Source organism: Mustelus asterias, unplaced genomic scaffold, assembly GCF_964213995.1.
Source record: "Mustelus asterias unplaced genomic scaffold, sMusAst1.hap1.1 HAP1_SCAFFOLD_221, whole genome shotgun sequence".
Taxonomy (NCBI): Eukaryota; Metazoa; Chordata; class Chondrichthyes; order Carcharhiniformes; family Triakidae; genus Mustelus; species Mustelus asterias.
The window spans coordinates 659,622-674,900 of NW_027590205.1; the positions used below are offsets into that span (position 1 = coordinate 659,622).

Below are 15,279 nucleotides of genomic sequence, written 5' to 3' on the forward strand. Positions count from 1 at the left end.
CCCCCGATAAACTTTCACCCCCTTGCTTATTAAGAATCTATCCAGCTCTGCCTTCAAAAGATTCAGAGACTCTGCATCCACTGCCCTTTGAGAAAGAGAGTTCCAGACATTCAGACCCTCTGAGAGGAAGACGTTCTCCTGTTATTTGTCTTACTCTTCTAAACTCCAGTCGATACAAGCCTAGCCTGTCCAATCATTCCTCATTCGACAAACCAGCCATTTCAGGTATTAGTCCAGTAAACCTTCTCTGAGCTGTTTCCAATGTGTTTACATCTTTCCTAAATGAGAGCCATACTGTACACAGTACTCCAGATGGTTTCACCAATATCCTGTATAACTGAAGCATAATCTCCCTACTTTTTTATTCAATTCCCTTCGCAATAAACAGCAACATTCCATTAGCTTTCCCAATTCCCTGCTGAACCTGTATACCGGCCTTGTGTGATTCATGCACTGGGACACCCAGATCCCTCTGCAATCCCAGCTCTGCAATCTCACACCATTTAAATGATAAGCTTCTCTTTTTATTCTTCCTGCCAAAATGGATGATTTGACTTTTTGCCACATTATATTCCATTTGGAAGATCTTTGCCCCGGTCTTAACATATCTATATATTTTTGTAACCAAAAAGAGAAGATGCTGGAAAATCTCAGCAGGTCTGGCAGCATCTGTAAGGAGAGGAAAGAGCTGACGTTTCAAGTCCAGACGGCCCTTTGTTAAAGCTAAAAGGCAGAGAAAGTGGGAGATGTTTATACTGCCGGGTGAGGGAATTAAAAATGAATCATAGCCACAGAAACCAGGGGAAAAGACTGCTCATAGCTGTCCACAGAGAGAATAAAGGGTTTGAATGGCCAAAAGACAGAGAAGCTAAAATGAACATGTTTGGGAGTCGGGGGGGGGGGGGGGGGGGGGCGGCGTGGTGGATGGAATGAATGGGACGAGGTAAGATTTAGCAAAGAGGGAGAAAAGGTCAGGGAAGGGGAATAAAGTAGGGAGAAAGAGTGGGAGGGAGGAAGAAAAATGAAGAAACACAATCAAGAAATAAAAATATACATTTTTGTAGTCTCCTTATGTCGTCTTCACAACTTTCCTACCTATCTTTATGCCATTAGCAAATTTAGCAACCATCCCCTCAGTCCTTTCACCTCAGTCTAAGGGCTAAAAGGGGTCACGAGAAAGCATTGGGCAGCAGGATTAAGGAAAATCCCAAGGCTTTTTATACATATATAAAGAGCAACAGGGAGAGGGTTGGCCCACTCAAGGACAGTGGAGGGAATCTGCGTGGAGCCAGAGGAAATGGCGATGTATTAAATGAGTACTTTGCGTCTGTATTCATCAAAGACAAGGACTTGGTGGATGATGAGTCTGGGAAAGGGTGTGTGGATAGTTTGAGTCATGTTGAGATCAAAAAGGAGGAGGTATTGGGGTTCTTGAGAAACATTAAGATAGACAAGTCCCCAGGGCCTGATGGGATTTACCCCAGAATACTGAGAGAGGCAAGGGAGGAAATTGCTGGGGCCTTGAGAGAAATCTTTGTATCATCACTGGCTACAGAGGAGGTAAACACAGTAAGAAGTTTAACAACACCACGTTAAAGTCCAACACATTTATGTGGTAGCAAATGCCACTAGCTTTCGGAGCGCTGCCCCTTCGTCAGGTGGACTTGCAAAATCTCACTCGCTCTCCTGTCTGGAGACAATACACATCTCTTTAAGCTGTGCTTAATGCTCTCTCCACTCACATTGTCTGTATCTTTAAGACTTGATTAGCTGTATTAGCATTCCAATCATTATTCTGTAAATTGAGTTGGTGTCTCTGTATGTCCTGTTTGTGAGCACATCTCCCACTCCACCTGACGAAGGGGCAGCGCTCCGAAATCTAGTGGCATTTGCTACCAAATAAACCTGTTGGACTTTACACTGGTGTTGTTAGACTTCTTACTGTATTTACCCCAGTCCAACGCCGGCATCTCCACATACAGAGGAGGTCCCAGAGGATTGGAGAATAGCCAATATTGTTCCTTTGTTTAAGAAGCGTAGCAAGAACAATCCAGGTAATTACAGGCTGGTGAGCATTACATCAGTGGTAGGGAAATTATTGGAGTGGATTCTTCAAGATAGGATTTATTCCCACTTGGAAACAGATGTATTAGCAAGAGACAACATGGTTTTGTGAAGGGGAGGTCGTGTCTCATTAAATTGATTGAGTTTTTTGAGGAAGTGACGAAGATGATTGATGAGGGTAGGGCAATGGATGTTCTCTACATGGATTTCAGTAAGGCCTTTGACAAGGTCCCTCAAAATGTAACTGGTTTGATTAGTAAGTTTGCAGACGACTCAAAGGTTGATGGATTTGCAGATAGTGATGAGGACCATCAGAGGATACAGCAGGATATAGATCAGTTGGAGACTTGGGCGGAGAGATGGCAGATGGAGTTTAATCTGGACAAATGTGAGGTAATGCATTTTGGAAGGTCTAACACAGATAGGAAATATACAGTAAATGGCAGAACCCTTTAGAGCATTGATAGGCAGAGGGATCTGGGTGTACAGGTACACAGGTCACTGAAAGTGGCAATGCAGGTGGAGAATGTAGTCAAGAAGACATACAGCATGCTTGCCTTCATCGGCCGGGGTATTGAGTTTAAAAATTGGCAAGTCATGTTGCAGCTTTATAGAACCTTAGTTAGGCCGCACTTGGAATATAGTGTTCAATTCCCGTTGTCACACTCCCAGAGAATGTGTAGGCTTGGAGAGGGTGCAGAAAAGATTTACCAGGATGTTGCCTGGTATGGAGGGCATTAGCTATGAGGAGAGGTTGGAGAAACTTGGTTTGTTCTCACTGGAATGACAGAGGTTGAGGGGCGACCTGATAGAAGTCTACAAGATTATGAGAGGCATAGAGAGAGTGGATAGTCAGAAGCTTTTTCCCAGGGTGGAAGACCCAATTACTAGGGGGCACAGGTTTAAGGTGCGAGGGGCAAGATTTAAAGGAGATGTACAAGGCAGGTTTTTTTTACACAGAGGGTGGTGAGTGCCTGGAACTCGCTGCCGGGGGAGGTGGAAGCAGATACGATAGTGACTTTTAAGGGGCGTCTTTACAAATACATGAATAGGATGTGAATGGAGAGATATGGCCCCCGGAAGGTAGGGGTTTTAGTTAGGTCAGGCAGCATGGTCAGTGCAGGCTTGGAGGGCCGAAGGACCTGTTCCTGTGCTGTAATTTTCTTTGTTCTTTGTAAGTCATCTATATCAATTGTAAAATGTTGGAGCCCCAGCACTATACCCTGTGACAGCTCTCATTACATTTTGACAACCAGAAAATGACCTACATATGTCGAGTGTTTCCTGCTAGCTTGCCAATCTTCTATCCAAGCCAATATGATGGGGCGACACGGTAGCACAGTGGTTAGCACTGCTGCTTCACAGCTCCAGGGACCTGGGTTTGATCCCGGCTCGGGTCACGTGGAGTTTGCACATTCTCCTCGTGTCTGCGTGGGTTTCCTCTGGGTGCTCCGGTTTCCTCCCACAGTCCAAAGATGTGCGGGTTAGATTGATTGGCCATGCTAAAATTGCCCCTTAATGTCCTAAAATGCATAGGTTAGAGGGATTGGGTGGGATTGTGGTTGGTGCAGACTCGATGGGCCGAATGGCCTCTTTCTGCACTGTGGGGATTCTGTGATTGTATGTTATCCCCACAGCTTTTATTTGTTGCAATAACCTTTGATGTGGTACCTTATCAAATGCTATCTGGAAATCTAAGTGCATTAAAATGTACTTTAGGGAAGGAAATCTGCCATACTTACTGGGCCTGTTCTACATGTGACTCGAGAGCCACAGCAATGTGTTTGACTCGCAAATGTCCTCCAAGGATATCAAGGGATGGGCAGTAAATGTTACCCCAATAAATGTTGCCCAGCCAGGGACGTGTCCCATGAATGAATAAAAATATGTGGAATGTACAGACTGGGGGAACAATGGGTGGGGGCGGGGCTCCCGGGTCCGCGCGGCTGAACCCGGAGACGTCACCGCGAAGCAGAGTGATTGCTATTGGCTGATTCAGGCAGGGCTCCATTGTGCCGTCACAATGACTCAGAGGGGCGTTCCCAGCACACAGTGTCCCATTGGCAGCAATGTCACTGGTTACAGAAGCCGCACACTGCGGATTGGACACCAGCTCAGCGCGGCTGGCGGTCAAAGCCCCGCCCATCCTCACGTGGGCTCGGGTTCCGCCCTCTCATTGTCTATATGCGGCAGATTGGCCAATGGCAACGTGTGGAGGACCGGATGGGCGCTGGTCCTCCAGCCAATCAGAGTCCGGGCCTTGTATCAATGACCGCGTGGAGCTTCCTGTGGACCTGAATGTGGGGGTTCGATCAGTAAGTTTGTTGATGATACAAAAATTGGTGGTAAATAGCGAGGAGGAAAGCCTGAGATTACAGGAGGATATGGACGGGCTGGTCAGATGAGCAGAACAGTGGCAAATGTAATTTAACCCCCTAAAGTCCGAGGTGATGCGTTTTGGGCGGACTAACAAGGCAAGGGAATAGACAATGAACAATAGGACACCAGGAAGTACAGAGGACCAGAGGGACCTTGGGGCGCATGTCCATAGGACCCTGAAGACAGTCGGACAAATTGATAAAGTGGTTAAGAAGGATATGGGATACTTGCCTTTTTTAACCGAGGCATAGAATATTAGAGCAAGCAAGTTATGATTGAGCTGTATAAAAAGCTAGAGTACTGTCTGCAATTCGGGTCGCCACATTTTAGCAAGGATGAGATTGCGCTCGAGAAGGTGCAGAGCAGATTCACCAGGATGCTGCCTGGGCTGGAAAGTTTCAGCCATGAAGAGAGGCTGGTTAGGCTCGAATTGTTCTCCCTAATTCAGAGAAGGCTGAGGGGGGCCTGATTGGGGTGGACAAAAATATGAACCCTTAGTTCAAGTAACTTTAGTCGCTGGGTCAACATCCAGATTTAAGGTGAGGGGCAGGAGATTTAGAGGTGATTTGAGGGAAAAGATTTTCACCCCAGAGGATTGTGGAATCAGGAACTTGCTGCCTGAAAGGGTGGGAGAGGTGGGAACGCTCAACATTAAGAAGCATTTAGATGAGCACTTGAAATGGCATCGCTTACAAGGCTACTACTGACCAAATGGTGGAAGGTGGGATTAGAACAGATCGATGCTTGAGAGCTGGCACAAATTCGATGGGCCAAAGGGCCTCTTGCTGTGCTTTAAAACTCTGAGGACAGAAATATGACCAGTGTTGTTATGTGATAAATATCGGATGGTTCTGCAATAAAGTACATTTATTATTATTTCCAGTCTTGTAATATTGTACTGTAGCTCCGTCATATATTTCCAGTCAGAGTCATTACAGCACAGGAGGAGTTCATTGGACAACTCCAGTCCCTGCCGAGCAATTCTGTCAGTCTGGAGTGGGTCCCATTCTGTAACCCTGCAGCACCCATCCAATCACATTCAAAATTACTGACCATCTCTGCTTGACTCCCCTCACAGGCAGCAAGGTCAAGAACATGACCAATCACAACCCCCTGTATCTTAACCAATTTACAGATTTAGGGGAATGAGTGGGGAAAGAATGTTCCTTAGAAACTAGAATTCTAGTTCTGAATTTTGATCCTGTACTGACTGTGATTTCTGCTGCAACTCCTTTACAGGATATCAGAAGGTTAAGATCCATAGACGGAAATCCCAAACCAAACATCACATCAAGATCTGACAGTCGCTCAATTCATCTGGACCTCAACATCATCGACCTTTGAATCTAGAAGGAGAAATATTTCTCTGTTTTTTCTGCTTCAGAATGTTTAAACATCAGTGTGACTGGAAAGCACCGAGACACAAACACACCAGAGTGAGAGTGTTCCAGTGCACTGAGTGTGGAAAGAGCTTTAACCAGTTACACAGCCTGAAAATACATCACAGCATTCACAGCGGGGAGAGACTGTACCCACGTTCTGTGTGAGATTTAACTGATTGTTTAACCTGGAGAGTCACAAGGACACCCGCATCATGAAGAAACTGTGGAAATGTGGGGACTGTGGGAAGGGATTCAGGTTCCCATCTCAGCTGGAAACTCATCAATGCAATTACACTGGGGAGCGGCCGTTCACCTGCTCTGTGTGTGGGAAGGAATTCACTCGGTCATCCAATCTGCTGAGTCACAATCTCACTCATACCAGTGAGAGACCCTTTAAATGCTCTGACTGTGGGACTGGTTTCGAAAGCTCTCGGGATCTGGTGTCCCACCAGCGCATTCACACTGTGGCGAGACCGTTCAGCTGCTCTCACTGCACAAAGACGTTTAGAAGATCATCCAACCTGCGGAATCACCAACGAGTTCACACGAGGGAGTGGCCATTCACCTGCTGTGTGTGTGGGAGGGGATGCAGTGATTTATCTAGCTTGCAGTCACAAAGTCAATCACAGCAATGAGCGACCCTTTAAATGCTCTGACTGCGGGAAAGATTTCAAAAGTTCTCATCAACTGTTGGTCCACCCGCGCATTCACACTGAGGAGAGACCGTTCAGCTGCTCTCACTGCACAAAGAGGTTTACAACATCAACCTACCTGTGGGAACACCAGCGAGTTCACACCAATGAGCGACCCTTTAAATGCTCTGACTGTGGGAGTGGCTTCAAAAGGTCTCAGGATCTGGTGTCCCACCAGCGCATTCACACTGAGGAGCGACTGTTCACCTGCTCTCACTGCACAAAGAGCTTCAGAACTTCATCCAACCTGCGGAAACATGAGCGAGTTCACACCGGAGTGAAACCGTTCACATGCTCTCTGTGTGGGAAGGGATTCAGTGATTCATGCAACCTGCGAGAACACCAGCGAGTTCACACCGGGGAGAGGCCATTCACCCGCTCTCAGTGTGGGAAAGGATTTAGTGATTCATCCCTCCTGCTGAGACACCAGCGAATTCACAAGTGATTACTGGTGTTGGATTCTGCTGTTATTGCTGCTGTTAATCACATCCAGGACTGAACAGTGTTCATTCTGACAGTTGGTGAAGTGGGAGGGTCGGAGGGTTTCTTTCTGCTGGACTGGCCGGTCTCCCAACTTTGCTTCCAGTGGGCTGATGCTCTTTGAGCCTGGGAGAGCACATTTCCACTGAAATGATCCACAAAAGCTGATGAAGGACATTTATTTTATCCTGGATAGTAAAGAGTGCTTTTCCTATGACTAAGGTAGATTTAAAATAAATACAGAAAGAACTGAAAAAACACAGCAGGTCTGGCAGCATCTGTGGAGAGAGAAACAGAGTTAATGTTTCACGTCCAATGTAACTCTACTTCAGAACGAAAGAGAGGGAGAAATGTGATGGGTTTGATGCTGCTGAGAAAGGGGGGAGGGGCAGGGAGAACAAAAGGGAAAGTCAGGGATTGGTTAGAGGGCGGGTGAGATTAAATGACAAAAATGTCCTGGAACAAAAGGCAAAGGGAGAGGTAATAGTTGTAATAAAGAAACAATCAGAGTTTTAACAACAGCAGGTTAAAGTCCAACAGGAACCTGGTGTTGTTAAAACTCTTACGGTGTTTACCCCAGTCCAATGCCGGCATCTCCACATCGTAAAGAAACAAAGCATTGGTAAGTGTTAATGGCAGAATAAAGGACAGCTCTGTCTGGAAGCAAAAAAACATGAAAACAAGATGCAGACTGACACTCAGCAAATAAAAAACAAATCAAAATGGAGGAGAGAGTTCAGGGTGTGAAGTTGTTGAACTCAATGTTGAATCCAGAAGGCTGTAAAGTGCCACATTGGAAGATGCGGGGCTGTTTGTCCAGCTTGTGTTGGGCTTCTCCGGAACATTGCAGCAGGCCGAGGACAGAAATGTGAGCGTGAGAGCAAGGTGGTGAATTCTAATGGCAAGCGGAAGGTCAGGGTCATGCTTGTGGACTGAGCGGAGGTGTTCCACAAAGAGGGCAGGGAACAGGCTACAGATGAATTAAAGAGAAACCATATTTGTGTCCAGAACATTGTGAACTTCCTTTTACTCTGGTTGTCTTTGATCCTCAAGTCATTTTCTGTTTGTTTTAACCATGTTCTGTTTCATTAATAAACTTTTATCAGTAAATGTTACATAGAACATAGAACATAGAAAGCCACAGCACAAACAGGCCCTTCGGCCCACAAGTTGCGCCGATCACATCCCCACCTCTAGGCCTATCTATAGCCCTCAATCCCATTAAATCCCATGTACTCATCCAGAAGTCTCTTAAAAGACCCCAACGAGTTTGCCTCCACCACCACCGACGTCAGCCGATTCCACTCACCCACCACCCTCTGAGTGAAAAACTTACCCCTGACATCTCCTCTGTACCTACCCCCCAGCACCTTAAACCTGTGTCCTCTCGTAGCAACCATTTCAGCCCTTGGAAATAGCCTCTGAGAGTCTACCCTATCCAGACCTCTCAACATCTTGTAAACCTCTATCAGGTCACCTCTCATCCTTCGTCTCTCCAGGGAGAAGAGACCAAGCTCCCTCAACCTATCCTCATAAGGCATGCCCCCCAATCCAGGCAACATCCTTGTAAATCTCCTCTGCACCCTTTCAATGGCTTCAACATCTTTCCTGTAATGAGGTGACCAGAACTGCGCGCAGTACTCCAAGTGGGGTCTAACCAGGGTCCTATAAAGCTGCAGCATTATCTCCCGACTCCTAAACTCAATCCCTCGATTAATGAAGGCCAGTACGCCGTACGCCTTCTTGACCGCATCCTCCACCTGCGAGGCCGATTTAAGAGTCCTATGGACCCGGACCCCAAGGTCCTTCTGATCCTCTACACTGCTAAGAATGGTACCCTTCATATTATACTGCTGCTTCATCCCATTGGAGCTGCCAAAATGGATCACCACACACTTATCCGGTTCCTCCAGTTTGCATTGGAGTGCCTCCTGTTACCATTGTTTATTGCCCCTTCCGTCACGTTACAGATGATCAAGAGTAGACTGGTAGTTATTGGCGGTGTTGGATTTGATCTGAGTTTTGTAAAGCGGGCAATCTTGGGCATATTGTATCATTGGCGGTTAGATGCCCGTGTTCTAGCTGAGGAACATCTTAGCTAAGGTTGCGGCAAGTGCTGAAGCACAATTCTTCAGCACCATTGCCAGAATCTTTTTCAGGGCTGTAGTATTTGCTCTTTCCAATGCTCCAAGTTTGTTTTTTTCTTGAAATCATAAGGAATGGTGAAGTGTATCTGTTCCGTTCAATGTCTACCCCACTCTGTCTCTATATTTACCTCTTTCTCTCTGGACATCTGCCTTGGTCTTTCCCTCTTTCAGTCTAACTCTCCATTTCCCCTCTTTTGTTTTTGTTCCTTCTCTTCTCTCCCTGTCTGGGTGGAATCAAGTTTCATTGATTTGATTCCTGAAATGAGGTGGTCGTTGAGCTGGGGATCCGTCTTGATTTTAAATGGCAGAAGAGACTCAAAGGGACTCTGTGACCGAATTCAACTCCATTGATTTTGTTCACTGCCAATACCAGCTCTGACAGCAATGACTTCTGCTGCTGCCGTTGTTGGGAAGTCTAAGACACAAATTTAGGATCGTGATGTTTATGGCGGAGTGGGATCAAATCCCCCACTGTCACATTTTCACTTAAATTACTATAAACGTTCTGAACACCTTTGGTCAAAGCATGTGATTACTTGAATTGAATGCAGTAGAATGTATCATCATTCATTTTGACTCGAAAAACCAGCAGAGACAATGCAAAGCGAGTAACTGACAGCCTTGAAACGAGTTTAGTTGTTCCGCCAGTTAGCCGGATCTGTTTCACATGCATGCATCGCCGTGTTTCTGTAGTGTAGTGGTTGTCACGTTGGCCTCACACGTGGAAGGTCCCCGGTCACATTTGAACATTTCCATAATGGTTCTGATTTCAGTTATTCTCGTTTCGCATGAAACATTAATTGAGCTGATGAGTTTTTCCGGCATTTAGGACGGGAATCACACAGTGAAAAGAATCCCTGTGATAGCGAGCAAGACAGGATGGATTAACTGACACAAGGATTGATGGACAAGGACAACGTTGATTGGTTCTCGTTAATTTTAAACGTTGCTGCATCACCTCTCAAACTGAGACTGTCTCCATCCCGCTTTGCTAATCTCACAGTTACTGTTTTCTGAATGAAAACTGCTTACAATCAGTCGAAGTCAAATAGTTTAGTGTTTCATTCAGTGAGAAATTTCCTTGTCATTTCGCCCGAGATTTTCATCCACAAATGAGTGATATTTCTGTCAGTGCATCCGGTTAAATCTGACCCATTACCCAGACTTTACCCTGTATCACCACATCCATCGTCAGTGCTTTGCATCCGAACACCCCCTTTTCACTATCTGTGTTTGTTCTCAGCCTGTTGCCCATGTGACTTTTCCAACTAGGAAGCAAAATCTCACTCGACTGATGCTGACAGACTTGCTTTCGATCAGGAAGTAATTCAAGTTTGTTTATCAAAAACATTAAATCTTAATATATCGAAGCCAGTCTGCGACCCTGAAAGCGCTGAACCCTTACCACTAGACCAGCAGGATGGTAGGGCGTTGGGGAAAGTTATAGAACAAAGAGATCAACAGGTACATGTTCATAGCTCATTGAAAGTGGAGTCACATGTGGACAGAGCAGTGAAGAAGGCACTCGACATGCTTGGTTTCATTCGTCAGAAAATTGAATACAGGAGTTGGGACGTCTTGTTGAAGTTGTACAAAATATTGGTAAGGCCACACTTGGAATACTTTGTGCAGTTCTGGTCGCCCTATTATAGGAAGGGTATTATTAATCTTGAAAGAGTGCAGAAAAGCTTTGCTAGGATGCTACCGGGACTTGATGGTTTAAATTATAATGAGTGGTTGGATAGATTGGGACTTTTAATTTCTGGAGCGTAGGAGGCTGAGTGGTGATCTTACAGAGGTCTATAAAATAATAAGGCGCATAGATCAGCTTGATAGTAAATATATTTTCCCAAAGGTTGGGGAGCCTGAAACGAGAGGGCATAAGTTTAAGGTGAGAGGGGAGAGATATAAAGGGGTCCAGAGGGGTAATTCTTTCACACAGAGGGTGGTGAGTGTCTGGAACAAGCTGCCAGACAGTCTTTTAAAAAGCGCATAGAGAGTTACATGGCTATTGAGGGTAATGGGCCAAACGCGGGCAATTAGGACGAGCTTTGTCGTTAAAAAGAGCGGCATGGACATGTTGGGCCGAAGGGCCTGTTTGCATGCTTATACCTCTGTGACTCTATGACTCTATCTCACCTTCCTGATTCTCCCAGATAATGATTACAGATGAGTCAGCCTCCGATTTAAATGGATGAAGGAGATATCATTATGCTGTGTTGTAAAATGCGATTGGCTGAGCAACTTGTCAGGAATTATTATTGATGTATGTTTACTGAACGTAATTGATTCTTAAACTAACATGAGGTCGGAACGATCGGTACGACAATCTATAATTGATCTGTTATTGATGGTACACGTTAGATGTATCGGAATGATCCTGCCGCTCGGTTCCAGAGCTACTTAACCCTTTTGGTCATCTCCAAGCAGCTGATAGTTCTGTTTTTGTTTTAAATAAATGTTCCGTCCTTACACAGAGATATCTGCCACGTGAGTTTTATATTGTCTGTAGTTAAATACAGTATTGGTCATCTCAAATTATCCCATAGCACTCGCCTTAATTTGGAAATTTGTAATCTATTATGTGCTTATGTGAAATGCACCTCAGTCTCTTGGTTTCACCTCATGGTTTGCACCTCTGCTCTGTATGTGTTCTCTATCTAGCTTGTGGCATGTCTGCCTTGTAAGTATTCCATCGGACGAAATATAGAGAGATTCACACTGTTGACCCACGCTGCAGCGACACTGATAGTTTTTTTAAGGGGCAGTGTAAAGGAAACTATCTTCTGCCACACACTGTCCTGCATCGGCCTCTGATGAAACAGAGCCTTTGCTTTTTAGAATTACCTGAAACTCGGTCAGTGGCAGACCAGTTTATGAGTGAAATCACCGAGGTTCTTCTCATTCTTCACTCGCTCTGTCTCTGGATTTTATCATAAAAAGGCAGAGATGAAGGTGTCTTTATACGGATTGGCCACTGGGTGGCGCAGTGACTCTTTCACTGAACGGCCTTGAGTTCAAACACATCCCGCACAGGACTGGGGGAACAGACATGTCTGGGAAAGAGGGGAAACCGTATAATATGGAATATGGGGCGGAGTTGATGGGCTTTGGAAAACGGAATTAAGCCAAGCCAGAGATGGTTAAATTTTCATTCAATATTTATTTTAAAAATTCAGAGAATATTTTACAGCGACATTATTTTTTAAAGTTAGAAAAGTGAATTTAACGATCGAGCTTCACATTGAGAACACAACACATGCACAGGGAATCCGTCAATATTTGTACATCTGTTACATACACCAGAAAGAGAAAACAGGACCTTAATAGAAAGAGGAATTAACAAATATGGATAAGGAATGAGAAAAGTTTCTTATTTATACATGATATTTAAACTATGGGGAAACTGTTAACCACAATTACATTATAACAAAAAATGCCTCGTGCTTTTCACTCTGAAAACTGAAATACCGTCTACGATTGTCTCAGTTACAGATTCAGAATGATAAACTGAGAGAATTTTACTGATAGAGTCACCAAGAGTAGATATTGTATTTCTGTCATACGGAGATCATAATAATCAGCTGAGGGAAATCTGCAGCTTCCAAAATTCAACCCATCACTTGATCTGTAAAAGAAAGATACAATAATGAAGCAGTTGTTTATGATGCGGGATATTAAAGTTAGAGTTTTTAATGGAACATTGAGAGATTTTTCAAATCCATTCTGTCAGTTTGATATGTGAGTGCATTCAATCATCTCACCTTCACCAGAGTGACCGCAGTGCTGTAGAAAATGCTCAGGAAGAACAGGACAATGAATGTGGAAGCCGTTGTCCAGATGTTACTGTTATCATCCTCATTGTCTTCAATCCAGATGCGGTCGGTGGAGTCTAGGGGACGGAGACCAGGATATGAAATTAGATTACTTTGTTTATCCAGGTAATCTTATTGTTATTTTTCTTTTCCCCGTTCTCCTTTTTAAACTGTTCATTTATTCTTGAACTTAATTTTCAATGTATACCTACTCTTAAGCTCAGGACACTCAGTAACCGATCTCCGTAACTATTTTCACACCTGATCTTTATTGACATTCCTTGGACAGTCCATGTCAAAAAGCACTGAAGATGTTTTCTCGAAAATCAGTTGATTTTTTAACAATTCGGAACTATCCCTTATTGAAGAATATTATCACTGATATCGAGGTACGTTCACTGATCAATGATTGTTTTCACAGATGGTTACTGATCTGTAAACTGTGAATGTTGTTGTTTAAGAGTTGGGATGTAATTTCCGATCTGTGCTTCTTTATGGTGGAAATGTTTAGTCGATCGTGAGCTTAATTCAGTTTCTCAGCGTGTTTATCTGTTCATTGTACATTGGGATAATAAATCTGTGGATATCTCCATTAAAAAGTCACGTTTAAATTGTACTTTCATCATTTGCCTACCGTTTGTATTGAAGATTTTGCATTTGTGTGCGTGTGCATGAGCATCTCGTGCTCTGCATTAATCTTTGGCTCTGAGTTAATATGTGATTATGAGTGTTAATGTGCGCGTACATTTGCCTGTGATTGTTGATTTGTGTAGTTGAGTGTCTGCATCTGTGCGCATATTTTATTCTTTTGTCATTGTGTGTATATGACTCTATTATTGTGTGAAGTCTATGAATATATATTAATGCCATTCTTAATGCGTGCACATGTGTTTATGCCTATTGCTCTGTGTTAATTTCTGTCACTCTAATAATGTTTCTTTCCCTTTCTGTGGAGTTGCCGGCGTTGGACTGGGGTCGGCACAGTAAGTAGTCTCACAGCACCAGGTTAAAGTCCAACAGGTTTATTTGGTTGCACGAGCTTTCGGAGCGTTGTCCCTTCATCAGGTGACTACTTACTGTTTCCCTTTCTGTGTGCGTCTGTTTCTCCATGCGTCTGTGTGCACGCCTGTTAACATGTCAGTGTATGTATACACGTGTTGACATTCTTTATAACGGTGCGTTGATGTATATTTGTGTTTCGATGTGTAGTAATGTGTGCTATGGTGTTCTGTTCTCTGAGCATGTTAATGTTTGCGTCTACATGTTTGTGTGTAAATGTTTTGCTGTCTGTTCTTCTGTATGCAGTCTGGTGATTTGTTTATATGTATTTCCATATATGTTTGTGAATGTGTATAACGTTGTGTGTCTTTATATCTATATTCCTATCAGCGTGAACGTGTGCTAATATATGTATTTATTTGAGTCTAAGTATGTGCTTGTGTATTTATGTGGGTCTGCATGCGTGTGTATCTGTCTGTATTGTGTCTATGCATGTATGTGTTTGTGTTTGGGTCTGTACCTACTCGCGTATGTGCATGTGTATGTACTTGTGTGTTTCATGTGTACATGTGTGCGTTTGTACATATTTGATTATGTGTATGTTGTTGCTTTAGTGTCTGTTTGTCCAAGAGCGCGTGTCTATGTGTTCGTATGTGTGTGTGAGTATGTGTGCGTCTGTATGTGTGTATGTGTGCGTGTGTATGTGTGTGTGTGTGTTTGAGAGACAGAGAGAGAGAATGGGTGTGTCCCTATGTATATTTGTGTACGGATGTGTTTGTGTATGGGTGTATTTTTGTGTGGGTGTATTTGTGTAAGTGTGTATTTCAGTTTGTGCATGTTTTGCCCATGAGTGCATTCTTGTTTCTCTGCATGTGTGTTCGTCTGTGCAAGTATTGAGTGTACCTATGGTGTGTGAAAGTGTATCTGTTGTGTATTTGTGTGTTTCTGCGTCTGTATTTGAATGTGCCTGTCCCTATTTCTGTATATGTATGTGTGTGGGGGTATGTGCATGCGTTTGTGCGTGTATATTTACATGTGTCTTTCTGTATTTGTGTGCATATGTGTGAGTATGTGTATTTGTGTGTGTAGTTGTGCATTTGTGTCGATGTGTGTGTGTGTGTATGTGTGTGAGTGTGAGTGTGTGTGTGTGCGCTTATGTGTGTATTTATAATTGTGACAGTTTTGTGGAGTATTGTCAGTGTGTATATTTCTTAGCTGTTGCTCCAAGTTTCATCGCAATCATTAACTGAAAATGATCCAAACAATACGAATAATGGAGCATATTTTCAATGTTTTGCTGTATGAATGTAGTTTATGTGAG

General features: G+C 43.9%; 1 protein-coding gene across 1 annotated transcript in view; it reads left to right on the forward strand.

Moving 5' to 3' along the window:
* Positions 1-9,973, forward strand: part of LOC144485819 (uncharacterized) — a 124,193-nt gene extending 114,220 nt beyond the window's left edge. The window contains 2 exon segments of the mRNA XM_078203899.1: positions 6,455-6,862; positions 9,838-9,973. Of these exon segments, the coding sequence (XP_078060025.1) occupies positions 6,455-6,862; positions 9,838-9,973 (544 nt within the window).
* Positions 9,974-15,279: the final 5,306 nt, after the last annotated feature.